Source organism: Acinonyx jubatus, chromosome B2, assembly GCF_027475565.1.
Source record: "Acinonyx jubatus isolate Ajub_Pintada_27869175 chromosome B2, VMU_Ajub_asm_v1.0, whole genome shotgun sequence".
Classification (NCBI taxonomy): domain Eukaryota; kingdom Metazoa; phylum Chordata; class Mammalia; order Carnivora; family Felidae; genus Acinonyx; species Acinonyx jubatus.
This window is the reverse complement of record NC_069385.1, coordinates 53648527-53665471: the sequence shown is the minus strand read 5'-3', so window position 1 is coordinate 53665471 and position 16945 is coordinate 53648527. Positions and strand designations below refer to the sequence as shown.

Here is a 16945-nt window from a genome sequence, read left to right as displayed (position 1 = left end):
ATACTACTCTCTCTATATGTGTATATGTGTGAAATTTTCCATTATAAAGTTTTTTTTTTTTTAAAGATACAGAATCTTATCTTTTCTGATCATACTGGCAGGAATTTTATTAATTCTTTTGATTCTAAAGAAACAGCTTTTGTTATATTGATTTTTTTCTCCATTGCTTTCTGTTTTCTATTTCATTGATTTTGGCACTTCTCTTTATTATTAATTTTATTCTGCTTAGTTTGGATTTAATTTGCTTTTCTTTTTCTAGTTTTTAAAGATAGAAATTTAAGTCCTTGATTTTAAAACTTTGTCCTTTTTTTTCAGTTTTTTATTATTTATTTTGAGAGTGAGAGAGAGTGTGCATATGCGCATGAGTGGGAGAGGGACGGAGAGAGAGGAGGAAAGAATCCTAAGCAGGCTCCACACTGTCAGCGCGGAGCCTTATGGAGGGCTTCATCTTATGAACCTTGAGATCATGACCTGAACCAAAATCAAAGACTTGACTGCTTAAACAACTGAGCCACCCAGGCACCCCCTGCTCTTTTTATATAGCATCTTAATGCTATAAATTTTCTTCTGAGTACTATATTAATTGCATGTCATACATTTCAGTATGTCCTGTTTTCCCTTGTGATTTATTCTTTGACCCATGGATTGTTTTAAAATGTGTTGTTTAGCTTTCAAACATTTGATGATTTTTCTATACATATGTTGATTGCCTTTTCTTTTCTTTGTTTTTCTCCTTCCCCTTTCTTTTTATTTTTTTAAAGTTTTTACTTAAATTCCAGTTAACATACAGTGTAATATTAGTTTCAGGTGTACAATATAGTGATTCAACACTTCATACAACATTTGGTGCTCCATTCTAACTAATTCTTTTTTGTTTTGTTTTTTGTTTCTTTTTGACTTATGTTTTTTAATTTATTAATTTTAAAAAGCAGTAAGAGCAATTAAAGTAGTTACTGTAATATATACTAAATATAACATCCACAAAGATGATAACATTAGGATTTTTTTTAATCCAAGTTAGTTAACATATATGTAACTATGATTTCAGGAATAGAATTTAGTGATTCATCGCTTACATTTAACACCCAGTGCTCATCCCAACAAGTGCCCTCCTTAATGCCTCTCATCCATTTATCCTATCCCATCCTCTCACACAACACCCCACCAGGAACCCTCGGTTTGTTCTCTGTATTTAAGAGTCTCTTATAGTTTGCCTCCCTCTCTTTTTTTTTATCTTGTTTTTGCTTCCCTTCCCCCATGGTCATCTGTTTTGTTTCTTAAATTCCACATATGAGTGAAATCTTATGTTTGTCTTTCTCTGATTTATTTCGCTTAGCATATTACACTCTAGTTCCATCCACATTGTTGCAAATGGCAAGATTTCATTCTTTTTGATTGCTGAGTAATATTCCATTGTGTGTGTGTGTGTGTGTGTGTGTGTGTGTGTGTGTGTGTGTGTGTGTGCAGGTATTTATCCATTCATCAGTCTATGGACATTTGGGCTCTTTCTGTACTTTGGCTATTGTTGATAGTGCTACTATAAACACTGGGGTGCATATGCCCCTTCAAATCAACACTCCTGTATCCTTTGGATAAATACCTAGTAATGCAATTACTGGGTCATAGGGTAGTTCTATTTTTACCTTTTTGAGGAAACTCCATACTGTTTTCCAGAGTGGCTGCACCAGTTTGCGTTCCCACCAGCAGTTGATTGCCTATTCTATAAATCCTGCTCTGAAGTCTATGCTTAGTATCAGTGTAGCCACTTCAGCTTTTTAAAATTAGCATTTATGTGATCTATCTTTTCCCATCCTTGTCTTGCAACCTGTCTGTCTCATTATACTTAAAATGGTTTCTTGTAAGCAATACATGGTAGGGAATTTATTTTTTATGTAATCTGACATTCTCTTTCTCTCTTTTTTTTTAATGTGTATTTTTGAGAAAGAGAGAGCACAAGTGGGGCAGGGGCAGAGAGGGAGAGAGAGAGAGAGAGAGAGAGAGAGAGAGAGAGAGAGAGAGAGAGAATCCCAAGCAGGCTCCATGCTGTCAGTGCAGAGCCCAATGTGGGGTTTGATCTCACAAACCTGTGAGATCATGATCTGAACCAAAACCGAGAGTCACATGCTTGACTGAGCCACACAGGTGCCCTGACATTCTCTTCCTTTAATGAGGTTGTTTAAACCATTTACATTTAATGTGATTATTGCTATGGTTGGGTTTAAATATGCCATTTATTTTTTCTGTTCTTCCCATTTACCTCTTTTTCTGACTTGTTTTATTTTTAAGATTCCATTTTATATCTTATATTAGCTTGGTTTTTTTGTGTGTGGTTGCTTCAGAGTTTAGAGTAAGTCAGACACTTAACCAACTGAGCCACCCAGGCGCCCCCAAAGTATTTTCTAATTTCTTTTTGATTTCTGTTTCTTTTCCCCACTTGTTTCATTTAGGAGTGTACAGTTTAATTTTCATATATTTGTGATTCCAAAATACCTTTCTGTTATTTCTAATTTACTCCATTGTGATTGAAAAACATACTTCATATAATTTAATCTCTTTTTTCTAATTAAAACATTTTTTTAAAATGTTTATTGCCATGAGAGAGAGACAGAGTGTGAGAAGGGGAGGGGCAGAGAGAGAGGGAGACACAGAATGGAAAGCAGGCTCCAGGCTCTGAGCTGTCAGCACAGAGCCTGATGCAGGGCTCGAACCCATGAACCGTGAGATTGTGACCTGAGCTGAAGTCTGACATTTAACTGACTGAGCCACCCAGGCGCCCCTAATTTAACCTTTTTTAATTATTAAGGCTTGCTTTATGGCCTAGGATATGATCTTTCCTTCAGAATGTGCCATATACACTTGAGAATAATGTGTATTCTGCTGTAATTGAGTGGATTGTTTGTATAGATGTATGTTAGGTTTAGTTAGTGTATACTGTATTCTAAGTTTTTCTTTTTTTTATGTTTATTTTTGAGAGAGAGAGAGAGAGAGAGAGAGAGAGAGAGAGAATGAACAGGGGAGGGACAGAGAGAGAGACACACACTGAATCTGAAGCAGGCTCCAGGCTCTGAACTGTCACCACAGAGCCTAACACGGGGCTCAAACTCACAAACTGCAAGATGATGACCTAGGCCAAAGTTGGACGCTTAACTGACTGAGCCACCTAGGCACCCCAGTTGTATTCTAAGTTTTATATTTCCTTTGATCTTCTCCTTAATTGTTGTATTCTTATTGAAAGTTGGGAGTGCCAGGCTGGCCCACTCTGTACATCATGTGACTCTTGATCTTGGGGTTGTAAATTCAAGCCCCACATTGGGTGTAGAAATTACTTAAAAATAAAATCTTAATTAAAAAGTTGAAAAAAAGTTGGATATTCAAGTCTCCCAACTATTATGCTACACTGTCTATTTCTCTCTTCACTTATGTCAGTTTTTGCCTCATGTATTTTGGGGCTCAGTTGTTAGGTGCATATTTTTGTAATTGTTATATTTATCCTTATGTATTGAAGTTTATTTAATCTCAAATCACATTTTTTGTTTTAAAGTCTGTGTTGTCTGAGGACTCCTGGGTGGCTCAGTCGGTTAAGCGTCCGACTTCAGCTCAGGTCACGATCTCGCAGTCTGTGAGTTCGAGCCCCGCATCGGGCTCTGGGCTGATGGCTCAGAGCCTGGAGCCTGCTTCCGATTCTGTGTCTCCCTCTCTCTCTGCCCCTCCCCCGTTCATGCTCTGTCTCTCTCTGTCTCAAAAATAAATGAACGTTAAAAAAAAAATAAAAAAAAATAAAGTCTGTGTTGTCTAATGTTAGTAGTGGTTGCTCTTTGTGTTGGTACGTTTTTTTTTTCTTGTGTTTTTACTTTCAACCTAGTTGCATATTGAAACCTAAAGCATACCTCATATAGACAATATATTGTTGGATCTTGCTTTTTATTCATCCACAGTCTCTGCCTTTCAACTGAATTGTTTAATCCATTCACAAGTTATAGTATTATTGATATAGTTGGATTTACACTTGCTCTTTTACTTTGTTTCATGCCTTTTTTGTTTGTTGGTTCTTCCTTTTACTGTTTTTACATTAAGTGAATATTTTTAGTGTAAATTTTAATCTTTTATTTTTTTCACTATTTTTTTTGTATTTCTTTTAGTGAAGAACTATTTATCTCTGAGAAGTATAAAGTTTCATCAAACTGAAATGTCTCAAATTCAAAATGAAGCATTGTATGCTACTATATGTTTTGAGATTAAAAGGCCAATAATGGTAATAAGTCTGTATTCTCAGGCCACCTGTAGGAAAAAGTGCTCTATGGTGGAGGAATATAGTCGGTTCTCAAAAGTAGATGTACAATATCTTTCTTATAAGAACCCCTGTTGATATTTTATGAATAAGTAAGGCTCTGTGACATTATAAACTTATAATTGTATATTAGTAAGTAACAACAACTTTCTGCTTTATATCCTGTAGGACATAGGTAGGCTATTATGTCTGTTAAAATCACAAAATTGTCCTTTTTGACATAATTTAGATGTGCACTTAAATATTTATTAATCTTTTATTAACTTAGGGAGTACTGAATTAACAATTTCAAAGATTTGGAAATATTTGAAATACCTCCTAAAAAGTGGTATAGCAGCAAAAGAAGCTCATCTTGTATAGACTTCGGTATCAGATTCCATCAGTCAGCTCAGCGTAACTGTTATCTTCCATTCTTTTATTGAATGGTAATTTGACAATAGCATATCACAGTGTTTATTTTCCGCAGGCCAGACAGGACCAGAATAGAGCTGGCCCACCATTTCCAGCTAAACACACTGACAAAGTATTCAACTATATGGCTGTATTCATCTAGTAAAGTGTAAATAAGCTATATACACAATGTGTACACGAGTAAATTATATGTATGCTTATACCTGTAAAAGTACAGAATAAAGTTCTTAGGTTTCCATAGAATTCTTATATTCTTTTTTCTTTCATCTTCAAATAGATTACATGTGTATAAAGGTCAGCCTTCAACATTAGGAAAGCTGATCTGGCAAAAGTCCTTGGTCTTTAGTTCCTTGCTATGTAGTTTTTTAACTGTTAAAACTCCCTTGTCCTCCCTTTCCCAGATGGATAGGACCGTTTTCTTCTCCTGAAGAGGAGTCAGAGCTTTTTGCTCCCTAGCTTCTTCCTCGTTTTTATTTATTTATTTTTGTAATCTTCAGTCATTCTAGCTTTTCTTAAATTTTATGAAAAGGAAATATTATTGTATCTACCAAGTTGCAGGTCTGCATGTTATACCACTGACTTATTTGTGGGGAAATGCAATATTTAGATTTAGTAGAAATTTTATATGGAGTTTGGGGCTGAGAAGAGGGGGTCAAAGTCTGGAATTTGAGAGCAAAAGGTGCTAGGTCCCACTTTCTGCATTAGACACAGGTCAAGATTAATGGAACCAGGTAAGTTACTCTCCAGGTGAGTGAGAATGGTGGGAAATTTAGAGATTGAAATGGATCTCTGAACAGTCAATTAAGCCTTTCAGTGATTGAGAAGATAAATACTAGGACAAAATCCATTCTAACAACTGATTCCGTTATGTAAAACAAACCTACAGGATTTGAAATGCAACCAAGTCTGTTTTATATTAAGGCAAATATAAACCAACTTAATCTTAGACCTGCCTCCAGCCCCAGATTATGTTTGGTAAGAGCACAAAGAGCTGTACAGCATGAATACACAAGGAATCAGTAGAGTGAGAAGGCTCACTGCCAGGGAAGTTTGGCACAAGAACTCTTAGAGGAAGGGGAAATTTCTCCCTCGTTGAATCAACTTTGGCTCTCTGGAATAGAGAACATGGAGAGAGAGGGACCAAGGAAAGCCAACCCTATTCTACTTGTTGATACCCTAACAAGCTGTTGATTTTAAAAAGGGGATAAAGGGGCAAAGTGTGGGTAGCATTCTGTTCCTCTGAGTCAATCCTAATGAAGTGGGAGGTTCTTGAAGAAATTAATTTCCATTTAAATTCATGTGTGACCCTCTTCTAGAAACCTCCACTTCTTTTGGAATTTTAGTTGAGAATTTCAAATGATCCAGCAATAGTAAGGTCTTTTTTGACATGTTCTATTTCTACAAGTTTTTTGTTGAATGCCTGATTTCCGCTACAGAAATTTTCTTAAAATTGGAATGACTGATTGCTTTCCTTTCTGTTTACTAATTTAATATGGAAAAATAAATCATGGTTCTCATACTTCCAAAGCAATCAGGCTTTTAATCCAGGGTACTGTACTCACAGGTTTCCTGTAGGAGTTCATGCCAGATTTTCTGGCAACGAAACAGTGGTCGATTCCAGGGCTTTTCTGACTTAAAGACACAGCAGTACTACTTAGCACAAAGTAGAAACCTGCCCCTCCACTGCAGTTTCCACGCTTAACAAAAAGTGACAGAAGCAATGAAATGGGTGGATTTTACCAGGGCGTTATAGAACAAAGGAAAAATAGTCTGGGCTCTGCCTGGGCCCTGTGTACACTCCACCCCCCCCCCCCCCAAAAATCATCTGAAAAGAATGACTTTACTTTTTCTTCAGAAATGACTTTAATTCTCTGACTTTTGATCATCTGTGGGCAGATTTTCTGTTTTGCATCCTATTTGCCCCAAACGCTGGCATACAGTAGCATCCCACTGGTGGGGCAATTACCTAGAATTGAAGGAAGTCACTTAAATTCTTTATCCCTACTCAGTTGTAGAAGCTTATGTGTCTGTTTTACCGGAGGGATACAATTCATAGCACCTGAGCTTAATTTCTGCATTTTCTCCTGATCATTTTCTTGCTACTCAAGTCACTCTTTTATTTATTTGTTTGTTTATTTATTTATTTATTAAGTTTTTATTTATTTTGACATAGACAGACAACATGAGCAGGGGAGTGGCAGAGAGGGAGGGAGGGAGGGAGGGGGAGAGAGAGAGAGAGAGAGAGAGAGAGAGAGAGAGAGAGAGAGAGAGAATATGAGTCTCAAGCAGGCTCCGCACTGTCAGCACAGAGCCTGATGCAGAACTTGAATTCACGAACTGTGAAATCATGACTTGAGCCGAAATCAAGAGTCGGATGCTTAACCTACTAAGACATCCAGGTGCCCCAACCCGTCACTCTTTCTTAAGACATGGCACTTTGTGGTTAAAATTGAACTACACGAAGCTGAAGAGAAAGTTTTCTTCCTTGCTATGTGACATGATATTCTTGTAGCCCTGAAAGAAAACTCTGAATTTAGCTTACCTTTTACGCTGAAAAAAAATCATTTAATTTAGTGCTATCTTTAGGCTGCAGCTTTTCCATGCAACTGCTGTTGACTACCAGGTATTATACCTTCTTCAAATTTGACTGGTTAGGGTAGAATATCTTTTAATTATGTTTGTAACTTAGGTCTGATTTTAATCACTGTTTGTAGTTATGTATAACGTAAATCCTTGAGTAGTTTTTGTACATTTGTTTTCTGAATATACCTATTGCCAACATTAGGTCTTGTGTCCCAAACACTTAATTTTTTGAAAACTGTCTGATCCTGTTCCTTCTTTGGAGCTTCACAGGCATGGTTGTATTTTTGAGGATAGATTGTTAGGTAAGATGGAGTCATAGACTCATTCCCATTACTCCAGTGTTTCTCCATTATAAGTACCTTTCTTTTCCTATTTTGAGGTTAAAGTCATTTTCTCTGGTGGGAAATTTTATAATAATGTTATGTTCTTGAAATTTCCTACTTAAAAAAGTCAAGAGATCTTAGTGTTTTTAAAAATAATTGTTGTTTTTTAATTTCAGAGAGAAAGAGTGTGAATGGGGGATAGGGAGAGAGGAAGGGAGGGAGGGAGACAGACAGACAGACAGACAGACAGACAGAATCTTAAGCAGGCTCCACACTCAGCATGGAGCCTGACACAGGGCTCCATCCCGTGACCCTGGGATCATGACGTGAGCCGAAATCAAGAGTCAGACTCTCAATCAACTGAGCCACCCAGGCACCCCTTAAGCATGGTTTTTAAATTTTATGTATATCATAATGACATTTCACTAAGCAAATGCTTCTGGATTAACTACTGGATTAATTATATTTGTATTTTAAACCCCACCCACTTCCAAAAATAATTTGAGGCAACTTACATTAAAATCATTCATGTCCACTAAAATCAACTACAATGGAAGAGATGGGAAAAAAAAAACCAAGTGTAGGCAAGGATGAAGAACAAGTAGAACTTTCTGTATGTGCCCATAAGAGAGTAAACTGCCATAACCATTTTGGAAAAGGTTCTGGCAATATTTACCAAGCTGAACATTGGTATGTCCTATGAGCAGCAATTCTAGTTATACAACCAACAGACATGTACACATAAGTTTACCAAAAGGCGCATGCTAGCATGTTCACATAGCGCTATTCATGGTTGTCCTGAACTGTAAGCTACACAAATGCGCATTGTTCAGGACTGGATTGTGTCCTCCCCAAATCCATGGGTGAATCCTAACCCCCAGTGGGACTGTGTTTGGGGATAGGGCTTTTAAGTAGATAAATTGAATGAATGAAGCTAGACACATGTTAATAAAGGAAATGAGTTTATGTAAAGCAATAGGTACCCTAACACCCAACTTGAAAATAATTTAGGATACACTCATAATGATTTGATCAATATCAGTGCAAAATGGCATTTTCCTATGTCTGGAATATTTGTCAACCAGCAAAGAGCACATCTATCAGAGATGCTATGTGTTTTAAAAACCTTCAATTAAAAAAAATCTTTTACCTATTAAATATTAGAGATACTTTTAAAATAATTTTATTTTGTATTTATTTTGTGTTGTTTCCTTTTTTAAAAAATTTTTAAATGTTTATTTATTTTTGAGAGGGAAAGAGACAGAGCATGAGCAGAAAGAGGCAGCGAGAGAGAGAGAAAGAGAGAGGGAGACAGAATCCGAAGCACGTTCCCGGCTCTGAGCTGTCAGCACAGAGCCCAACGCGGGGCTCAAACTCACCAGCCCTGAGATCATGATCTGAGCTGAAGTCGAATGCTCAACCGACTGAGCCACGCAGGTGCCCCTGTGTTGTTTCCTTTTAATATTTTCTACTATCAAAAGTGCATATCCAGTAGAGATCATTTTTATGTTGGTGAAATATACAGCATAATATATTATAATATATAAATGTACGTAAATCTGTATAAATATCTAAAAATGTCATAGTATATTGTAATCATGATAAGTCATGAATTTATTTTTATGCCATTTTTTTTACAGGAAACTGAAGCTTTTAGTAAAACCCTGTACAGAAAAATGATTCACTGTTTATTATTATGGACACACATTATTTGAAAATGCATAAAATATTGTGATGAATACATAATAACTTATGATTTCAGGAATTGGAAACGCTTTTGCGGGGATGCCCCCTGATTTTCCACCTGTGTGGTTACCCTCAACTCTCCTCTGGTTCTCCATGCCAGAAGGACTGCAGGTTTTCTTTGGAGTTTTAGTTGCCCTGAGCAGTCCTAACTTTACTGCCTTCAGTCTGAAAGTTGTAAAATGGGTAATTCACCCCATGTTTTTCCCTTTTCCCAAGTGTCAGTTCTTTCCAGAATCTGCCTGCTTCTGTTCACTGTCCAGTGCTTTCAGATTACCTATTTTCTCTTTTGTCTAGAGTTTAGAGCTGCCATGGGCAGGAGGGTCACTGGGGGAAGTGCTTATTTTGTTCTACTGGACCAAGAACTCTTCTCGCTTTTCTGAGAGCACACCCTCTACTATCTTACAAAGAAGGCTGCGTGGGAAATGGATTTTTTGAGAAATCACCTGTCCAAAAATATCTTTATTTTGCTTGATTAATAATTTGACTGGGCATGGGTAGTTTGGCAATAATTTCCCTTTAGAAAATTTTAGATGGCATACTATTATCTTTGTGCTTCCCTTATTACGGTTGCAAAGTTTGATGGGAATTGATACAAATCAGTTTCTTGACCTTTTATATTTAAACTGTTTTTTCTTTTGAAGTTTTTGGAATATTCTTTTTGTATTCCTGGTTTCTGAAGTTTCATGGTAATATGCCTTGGAATGGAGCCTTTTCCCCCATTCTTTGTGCTCGGTGTTCACAGGATTTTTTTTTTTTTAATGTTTATTTTTGAGAGAGAGAGAGGGCAGAGGATCCAAAGCAGGCTCTGAGCTGACAGCAGTGAAGGGTTAGGGACTCAAACTCACGAACAGTGAGATCATGACCTGAGCCAAAGTCGGATGTTCAACCAACTGAGCAACCCAGGTGCCCCTGGACTCTTTCAACTTAGACAAGCATGTTCTTCAGTTCTAGGAAATTTTATTTTTATTTTTTCAGTGCTGCTGCTTTTTTTTCTCCATAGGTTTTGGAGTTTCTCCTGGTTAGATATTGGACCTTCTGGATTTATTTTCTAATTCTTTTATTTTCTCCTCTGTCTCCTGTTTTTTTGTACTCCTTTTGTTCAGTTTTCTGGAAGATTACTTCAACCTTTTTCTTCCAATTCTTTTCCTGAACTTTTTATTTAACAGTCCTATTTAGAACTCTTTTATATGCGCTAATTGTTCTTTCCGTTTACAGCATCCTTCTTTACTCTATGGATATAATATCTTCTTCTCTCTAGGTGTATTAGAGTGTATTTTTCTTTGTTTCCTCCTTTTTTCTCTTTCTTTATTTTGGTCTTTATCTTCTATCTTAGAGGTTTTCCTTAAATGCCTAGAAATACTTGGTTGTCCATTCACACTTAAGATTGAAGCATTAAAAAGCTGATTATGGATAGGGTGTTATTGATTGGTATGCCTCACTGGACAGTGGTAGACAAGGTGGCAAGTCAGGTTTTTCCATGGAAGAATTCCCGATGTCACTGTCTTACAAGTCTTTCTTTTGACTATTCATTTTCCTCCAGAGCGTTTCCTCCAATCTTTCTACTTCCTAGGGTGGAAATTTGGCTGGTAGGGTTCTGGATGCTGTAGAGGGAGGAACTGTTGGTTTTGCTATTTAATATGTAGGATTTCAGTATGGTGTCTCTCCCCCTTTCTTCGTTGTTAAAACTGACCCAGATGCTAAACTTACCAGTTTCAGCTGGAATGGAGGAGGTAGAGGAATCTTGCTATCCCGGTAAAGGCAGGGAGTCTAAAGAACTGTCTTTGTCTTATTTTCCAACAGTGCCCCTGTTGGAAGATATCAGCCTGACTGATATCTTCAAGTATATCTAGTAGCGTTGAACCTTTGGAGAGTTTTTAGTGAGAATTGGCTTGCTTCCTATTAGCTTAGCACTCCATCTCCCACCTTCTGATTTCTCAGTCTACCAAGGTCCTACTCATACAAACAAACAAACAAACAAACAATGCCAGATTTTTCTTCTTTCAGGCTACCCTAATCTTTCCAAGTGATTGTTGTAGAGAACCTTCCCCCCATCACTTGTCTTTGAGAGAAGGTAAATCATCCTCTTCTTTCCTAAGGAGAAGGCACTTATAGCAATGGACAATCATCTAAACAAAATCAACAAGGAAACAGTGGCTTTGAATGTCACACTGGACCAGATGAATTTAACAGATATATTCGGAACATTCCATCTTAAAACAGCAGAACACACATTCTTTCAAGTGCATGTGGAACATTCTCTAGAATAGATCCCGTTAGGCCACAAAACCAGCCTCAAAAAATTCAAAAAGATTGAAGCTATAGCATGCATCTTTTCTGACCACAATGCTATGAAACTAGAAGCCAACCAGGAGAAAAAGTCCTAAGGGAAAGAAGGGAGGAAAAAGGGTCTTATCACAAATACTAGACACAAAGACCAATGACTCCTGATCCCGTTTCCCTTCCTTATAAAGATGCTGTGGTGTGGTGAAGAGACGGTAGCATTTGGAGTAGGGCTGATTCTCTTCATTATTTAACCCTGGGGGCAGGAGTCTGGATCCAGTCATTGGTGGTACATTGGTGGTTCTCTTTAGACACTTGGGGGCACTAAGCACTTCTAGCCATCATCTTTGGACCTTAATTGCAGTTTCAGGACAAGAGGAAAAAGTTGTACTCAAAAACTGCGTAATATTTCATTGTGTGAGTGTATTCCTCATTGTGGGACGTTAGTTTCTTTGTTTATTTGTTTTCACTGTTTTGATGTTAGCGGTGTCGCAATGAACAACCTTATAGTTGTTAACCATTATTATTTCCATAGGTGAAATTCTCATGAGTGAAATAGCCGTGTGATATGGTTTGCATGTTTTTAATGTTTTTATTATGTATTATCTGGTTGCCCTGAACTCTTGTACCAATTTTATACTCCTCCCAGCAGTAAATGAAGAGGGTCTGTTTTCCCCTTACCTAGGCTTGCTCTAGTATTTTTCTTATCTCTGCCAATTTAGATAAAAGAATAAGGTCTCATGATTTTACTTTGCATTTGTTTTCACTAATAAGAATGAATGATTTTACATAGGCTTCTTGCCCATTGAGCTATTTTTTTTTAAGTTTATTTATTTTGAGAGAGAAGGTGTGTATGCAAGCACTTGTGAGTGAGCATGAGTGGGGGAGGGGCAGGGAGCCAGAGAGAGAGGATACCAAGCAGGCTCCACACTGTCAGCACAGAGCCCGACCACAGAGCCCAACACGGGGCTCGAATCCACAAACCGTGAGATCATGAGCTGAGCTGAAATCAAGAGTAGGATGCTCAACTGACTAAGCCACCCAGGTACCCCATTGAGCTATTTTTTAATGCAATTTGTCTGTTCAGGTCCTTTATCAGTTTTTCTGTTGGGGTATTATATTAATTATTATTATGATAATAATATGCCACAAATATTGCCACTGTGTTTTCTAATACTTTGTTATTTTATTTCTAATACTTTGTTGTAAAGTTTTGTGTTTTAAGATCTTAGATAAGTGACTTAATTCTCTGAGTGTCAGTTTTCTGCTCTGTAAAAATGGGATAATAACACATACTACATGCATGGCAGGGTGGGGGTAGTATAGGTAAATTAACTGTTACATAATAGTTACTCAATAAATACAGCTTTTGTTCTTCCCTGTGTGGCACATTGAAATAGTTCAGAATCATCTAAATTTTTTTACTAGAATTACAAAGCATATTCAAGATGTTTAAACCAGATATGAACTTATATAATTAGTAAAACTCTGAATCTTTTAAACTAATATGGATAGGTAGGTTTTAATTTCTCTTTTTACTTTTCTAATTCTCATCCTTTTTTTTTAATGTTTATTTATTTATTTTGAGAGAGAGAGAGAGAGAGCGCACAAGCAGGGGGAGGGGCAGAGAGAGAGAGGGAGAAAGAGAATCTCAAGCAGGCTCTATGCTGTCAATGCAGAGCCCAACATGGGGCTTGATTCCACCAACCGTGAGATCATGACCTGAGCAGAAACCAAGAGTTGGACACTTAACTGACTGAACCACCCAGGCATCCCTCTAATTCTAATCCTTAAAAAAAAATGTTAGTTCTGGGGTGCCTGGGTGACTCAGTCAGTTAAGCGTCTGACTTCAGCTTAGGTCATGATCTCATGGTTTGTGAGTTCTAGCCTGGCATTGGGCTCTCTGCTGTCAGCACAGAGCCTGCTTCAGATCTTCTGTCCCCCCGCCCTCTCTGCCCCTCCTCTACTCTCTCTCTCTCTCTCTCTCTCTCTCTCTCTCAAAAATAAATAAAAACGTGAAACAAAGTTAGCTCTGATTGATGCATCCTTTTAAGTAGGGAAATCTGATCTGGTTGAGGGTGAAGACTAAGGTTTTCTTATAAGTTATCTGTTAAGGAATTATGAATAAGTTTATTTCTGGTAAGGATTTCTTTCATATCATCCTCATTTATTTTGTGTCCACATAGATACATCTAATAGAACCAAAAAGGCATACCAGCCCCTCCTGTTTTTAAGACAATATGAAGCTGAGGTTCCTGTCCTTCAGCCAGTCAATAGAACTCACTCCCTGAGGTCAAGTACAAATTGGCTTAGATGGAAAACCATCTATTCAATTGTACATTACACGAACTACTTTTGTGAACATTTATTTTTAGGCCACTATAGCAGTAAAAAATTTTATTTTGCATGTTATAATTTCTGAGTAACTTTTTATGATAATAGAGTTTTTGTAAGATACTGCTATAATAAAAATAATTGTATCATTTCACATGATATACATTTCACATTTCACACACAGTGTGCCATTTCACTTATAGTGAAATCATGTATAGTAATTTCATAGATGATGTAGAAGATGTGGCCTGGCTAAAGTCTTGTGAGCCTCATTTTAATGTTACAGTATATTATTATTTTTTTTTTCAACGTTTATTTATTTTTGGGACAGAGAGAGACAGAGCATGAACAGGGGAGGGGCAGAGAGAGAGGGAGACACAGAATCGGAAACAGGCTCCAGGCTCTGAGCCATCAGCCCAGAGCCTGACACGGGGCTCGAACTCACGGACCGCGAGATCGTGACCTGGCTGAAGTCGGACGCTTAACTGACTGCGCCACCCAGGCGCCCCTAATGTTACAGTATATTAGAGCGCAGAGTAAAACAGAAATCACCCCTGATGAAATTTGCAAGCAATTATTTATTGACCAAATATGCTTTTAGAAATGTAACCGTGTTCTGCCTTGGTTATTTTTCAGAATTCATTTCTCCCCTTCTGTTGAGTAACATGCCTATCCTAAGGAGAAGTTAACTTTCTACAAGCCAGCAGATATCCTTGGTGTCTGGCTTTGCTCCTTCTCTATATCCCTTAAAAAGTACTTTGGCTTCTCCAACAGTTGTTGTGTTTACACCCATTACAAGGTGGAGACAATTCTAAATGAATTCTCAAGAATAATGTTGGCAAACCCATCTAAACATACATGTGCTTGGTGTGGGCATTGACATTTACATTGGCTTGTGTGATTTCTTTCTACCTTTAAAGTTGTTTTTTTGTCTCTATAATCACTTTCTGTAGTGCCATTTTATTATTTTAATACTACCCTACTCAGATGTCATACAAGGCCTTACTTAAGTCAAATAGCATTTCCCCTGCAAAGTTAACCGTTGCAGATGATGTTTTTAAGATCCTTTCAGGTGGAATGGTTATTACATGGAATGTGACAATTCCATATCCTTTATAATAACTGAATAATAACATAACAAAATGCAAAGGGCGTCTGAAAAGCATTTGCTGGAGAACAGTTGAAGAATTAGGTGCTGGTGTGTTAAATGCCTGCTATCTGATAATTATCTCAGGGAAGGAATGAGTTTAATTTTGTTTAAACTTAATCTAAAGAAAAAATAATTTGTCATTTTAGTTTTCAGTAAGACTTTATTGAGATGATGTCCAGAATTGAGTTTAATTGCTTCCACACCTAGGTAAGAGTGACTTGTATGTCAAAATTAAGCATATCGGCAAGTTATCCTGTATAAGGTTGTATGTAGAGTTGACGTAAACTTATATTTGCACTTGAAGTTTTTTTTTAACAGCATTTATTTTTTTTCTGCCGGTTATTTTATGGACAGTTAATTTATAAATCTCTCTTTAAAAAAAAAAGTGACAGGAAAAAAGGCCATAGTGTTATCACATTTGTATTTGTGAGTTCCCTAAACCATATGGTGATTTGTAATTAGAATACAAAGGATTCTTTGATGAGACTAACTTCCAGTAGCCGGCAAGTGGTAGGCATCTCAGAAGGAGAGTTTTCTCGAATTTCTGACAAGGACACTTTTGAGAGAAACTGTGTGGTCTATAATTGTCCTTATACTCGAAGTCTGATAAAGTTATTGATGTGCAGATCAAGTTGGTATTTCGAAGCTGGTCATTTAATTCTGGATGTTTGATCCTCTCAGCCAGTGGCTTGACTTGATTTTTTTTTTTTTTTTTTAAGCAGCTTCAATATTTAATTTCACATGTACCCTCTCAGTAGAGATTTCAAAGGATACTTTGCTGGATGCTTGACTGCCTTGTCTATTTGCTCTTGTTTTGCATGCAAGAGAGAGCCAGAAGCCTTTCTTCTCATTGTGTACACATAGTATTAATGGATTTACTCTGCCTGTATCGTCTCATTACTGGAAACAGCCAGAAGCACAGAAGTCTTTCAGTGTATGCAAATAAGGCAGAATCATCTACCTGAGAGTTAATATTCTCTGCTTTTAAGTGTATTCTAAATCTAATGTTTGTATTTAGAGCATAACATCCTGTTCTCTTTCTTTATGGGCAAAAAGCTAAGCAGGCTCAGGCAGCTGTTTGATGTTGGCTTCAAGTGTTATTAATTTCATATTCTATTATTCTTTTCACTGTAGCACAAGTGAAGCTGATGTGGAGGCTGTCATGGATAAGTTGTTTGATGAGCTGGCTCAGAAACAAAATGATTGTACGTAAGTTAATTTCTCTTGAAAGAGAATACATTTAGAACACAATGCCCAATCTCCACTGACCAATTAATAAGTTCCATTGCTGTATATGGGTTGATGCCACGCTCAAGTGGCAGTCATTGTATCAGCATTTTGTCTAATTTATGTGTTGAATCATGTGCTATTATTCATCAAGCTATGCATTTCCTATCTGTAAGAGATGAATTTTATAGTAATTATCCAGACAAGATTGAGTCTTTGTTCATGTTCCCATAGTAACTAGACCAAGGATTCTAAAAGTGCAAGGCAGAGAGCTGCGGCTGAATAAAGCCTGTGGAACTGTTGCCGACTGCACATTTGAAGAGCTGTGTGAGAGAGTAAGTATCCAGACACGTCCAGACTCATTGGCCTTTTCACATGTTAAAATACTTCATATTTTCCTCTCTGCCTGTTTTAGATTTTAAAATACCATTCACAGAGTCGGAACTGATTTAAAAGTCTCATTAAGGGAAATACTCATCTGTATATGCCATGTCCCTTTTATAGATATTGGCTCAAAATTTGTACTTAGAGGGATGCTAAAGCAAAATTAGAAATACAGAGAGAACTATCAACTGTTGCTGGAAGCAAAACAAAAATCACTTT

At 37.1% G+C, this 16945-nt stretch overlaps 1 protein-coding gene across 2 annotated transcripts in view; it reads left to right on the top strand.

The window, feature by feature from the left end:
• Nucleotides 1-16945, top strand: part of AFG1L (AFG1 like ATPase) — a 198730-nt gene that overhangs the window by 146755 nt on the left and 35030 nt on the right. For both annotated transcript variants that reach the window (XR_008298422.1, XM_015084822.3), the window contains exons 10-11: nt 16250-16320; nt 16577-16677. Coding sequence is in view for 1 of the 2 variants with exons in the window: in XM_015084822.3 (XP_014940308.3) it covers nt 16250-16320; nt 16577-16677 (172 nt within the window). In the remaining variant the exon portion in view is untranslated. The remainder of the gene's footprint in view (nt 1-16249; nt 16321-16576; nt 16678-16945) is intronic.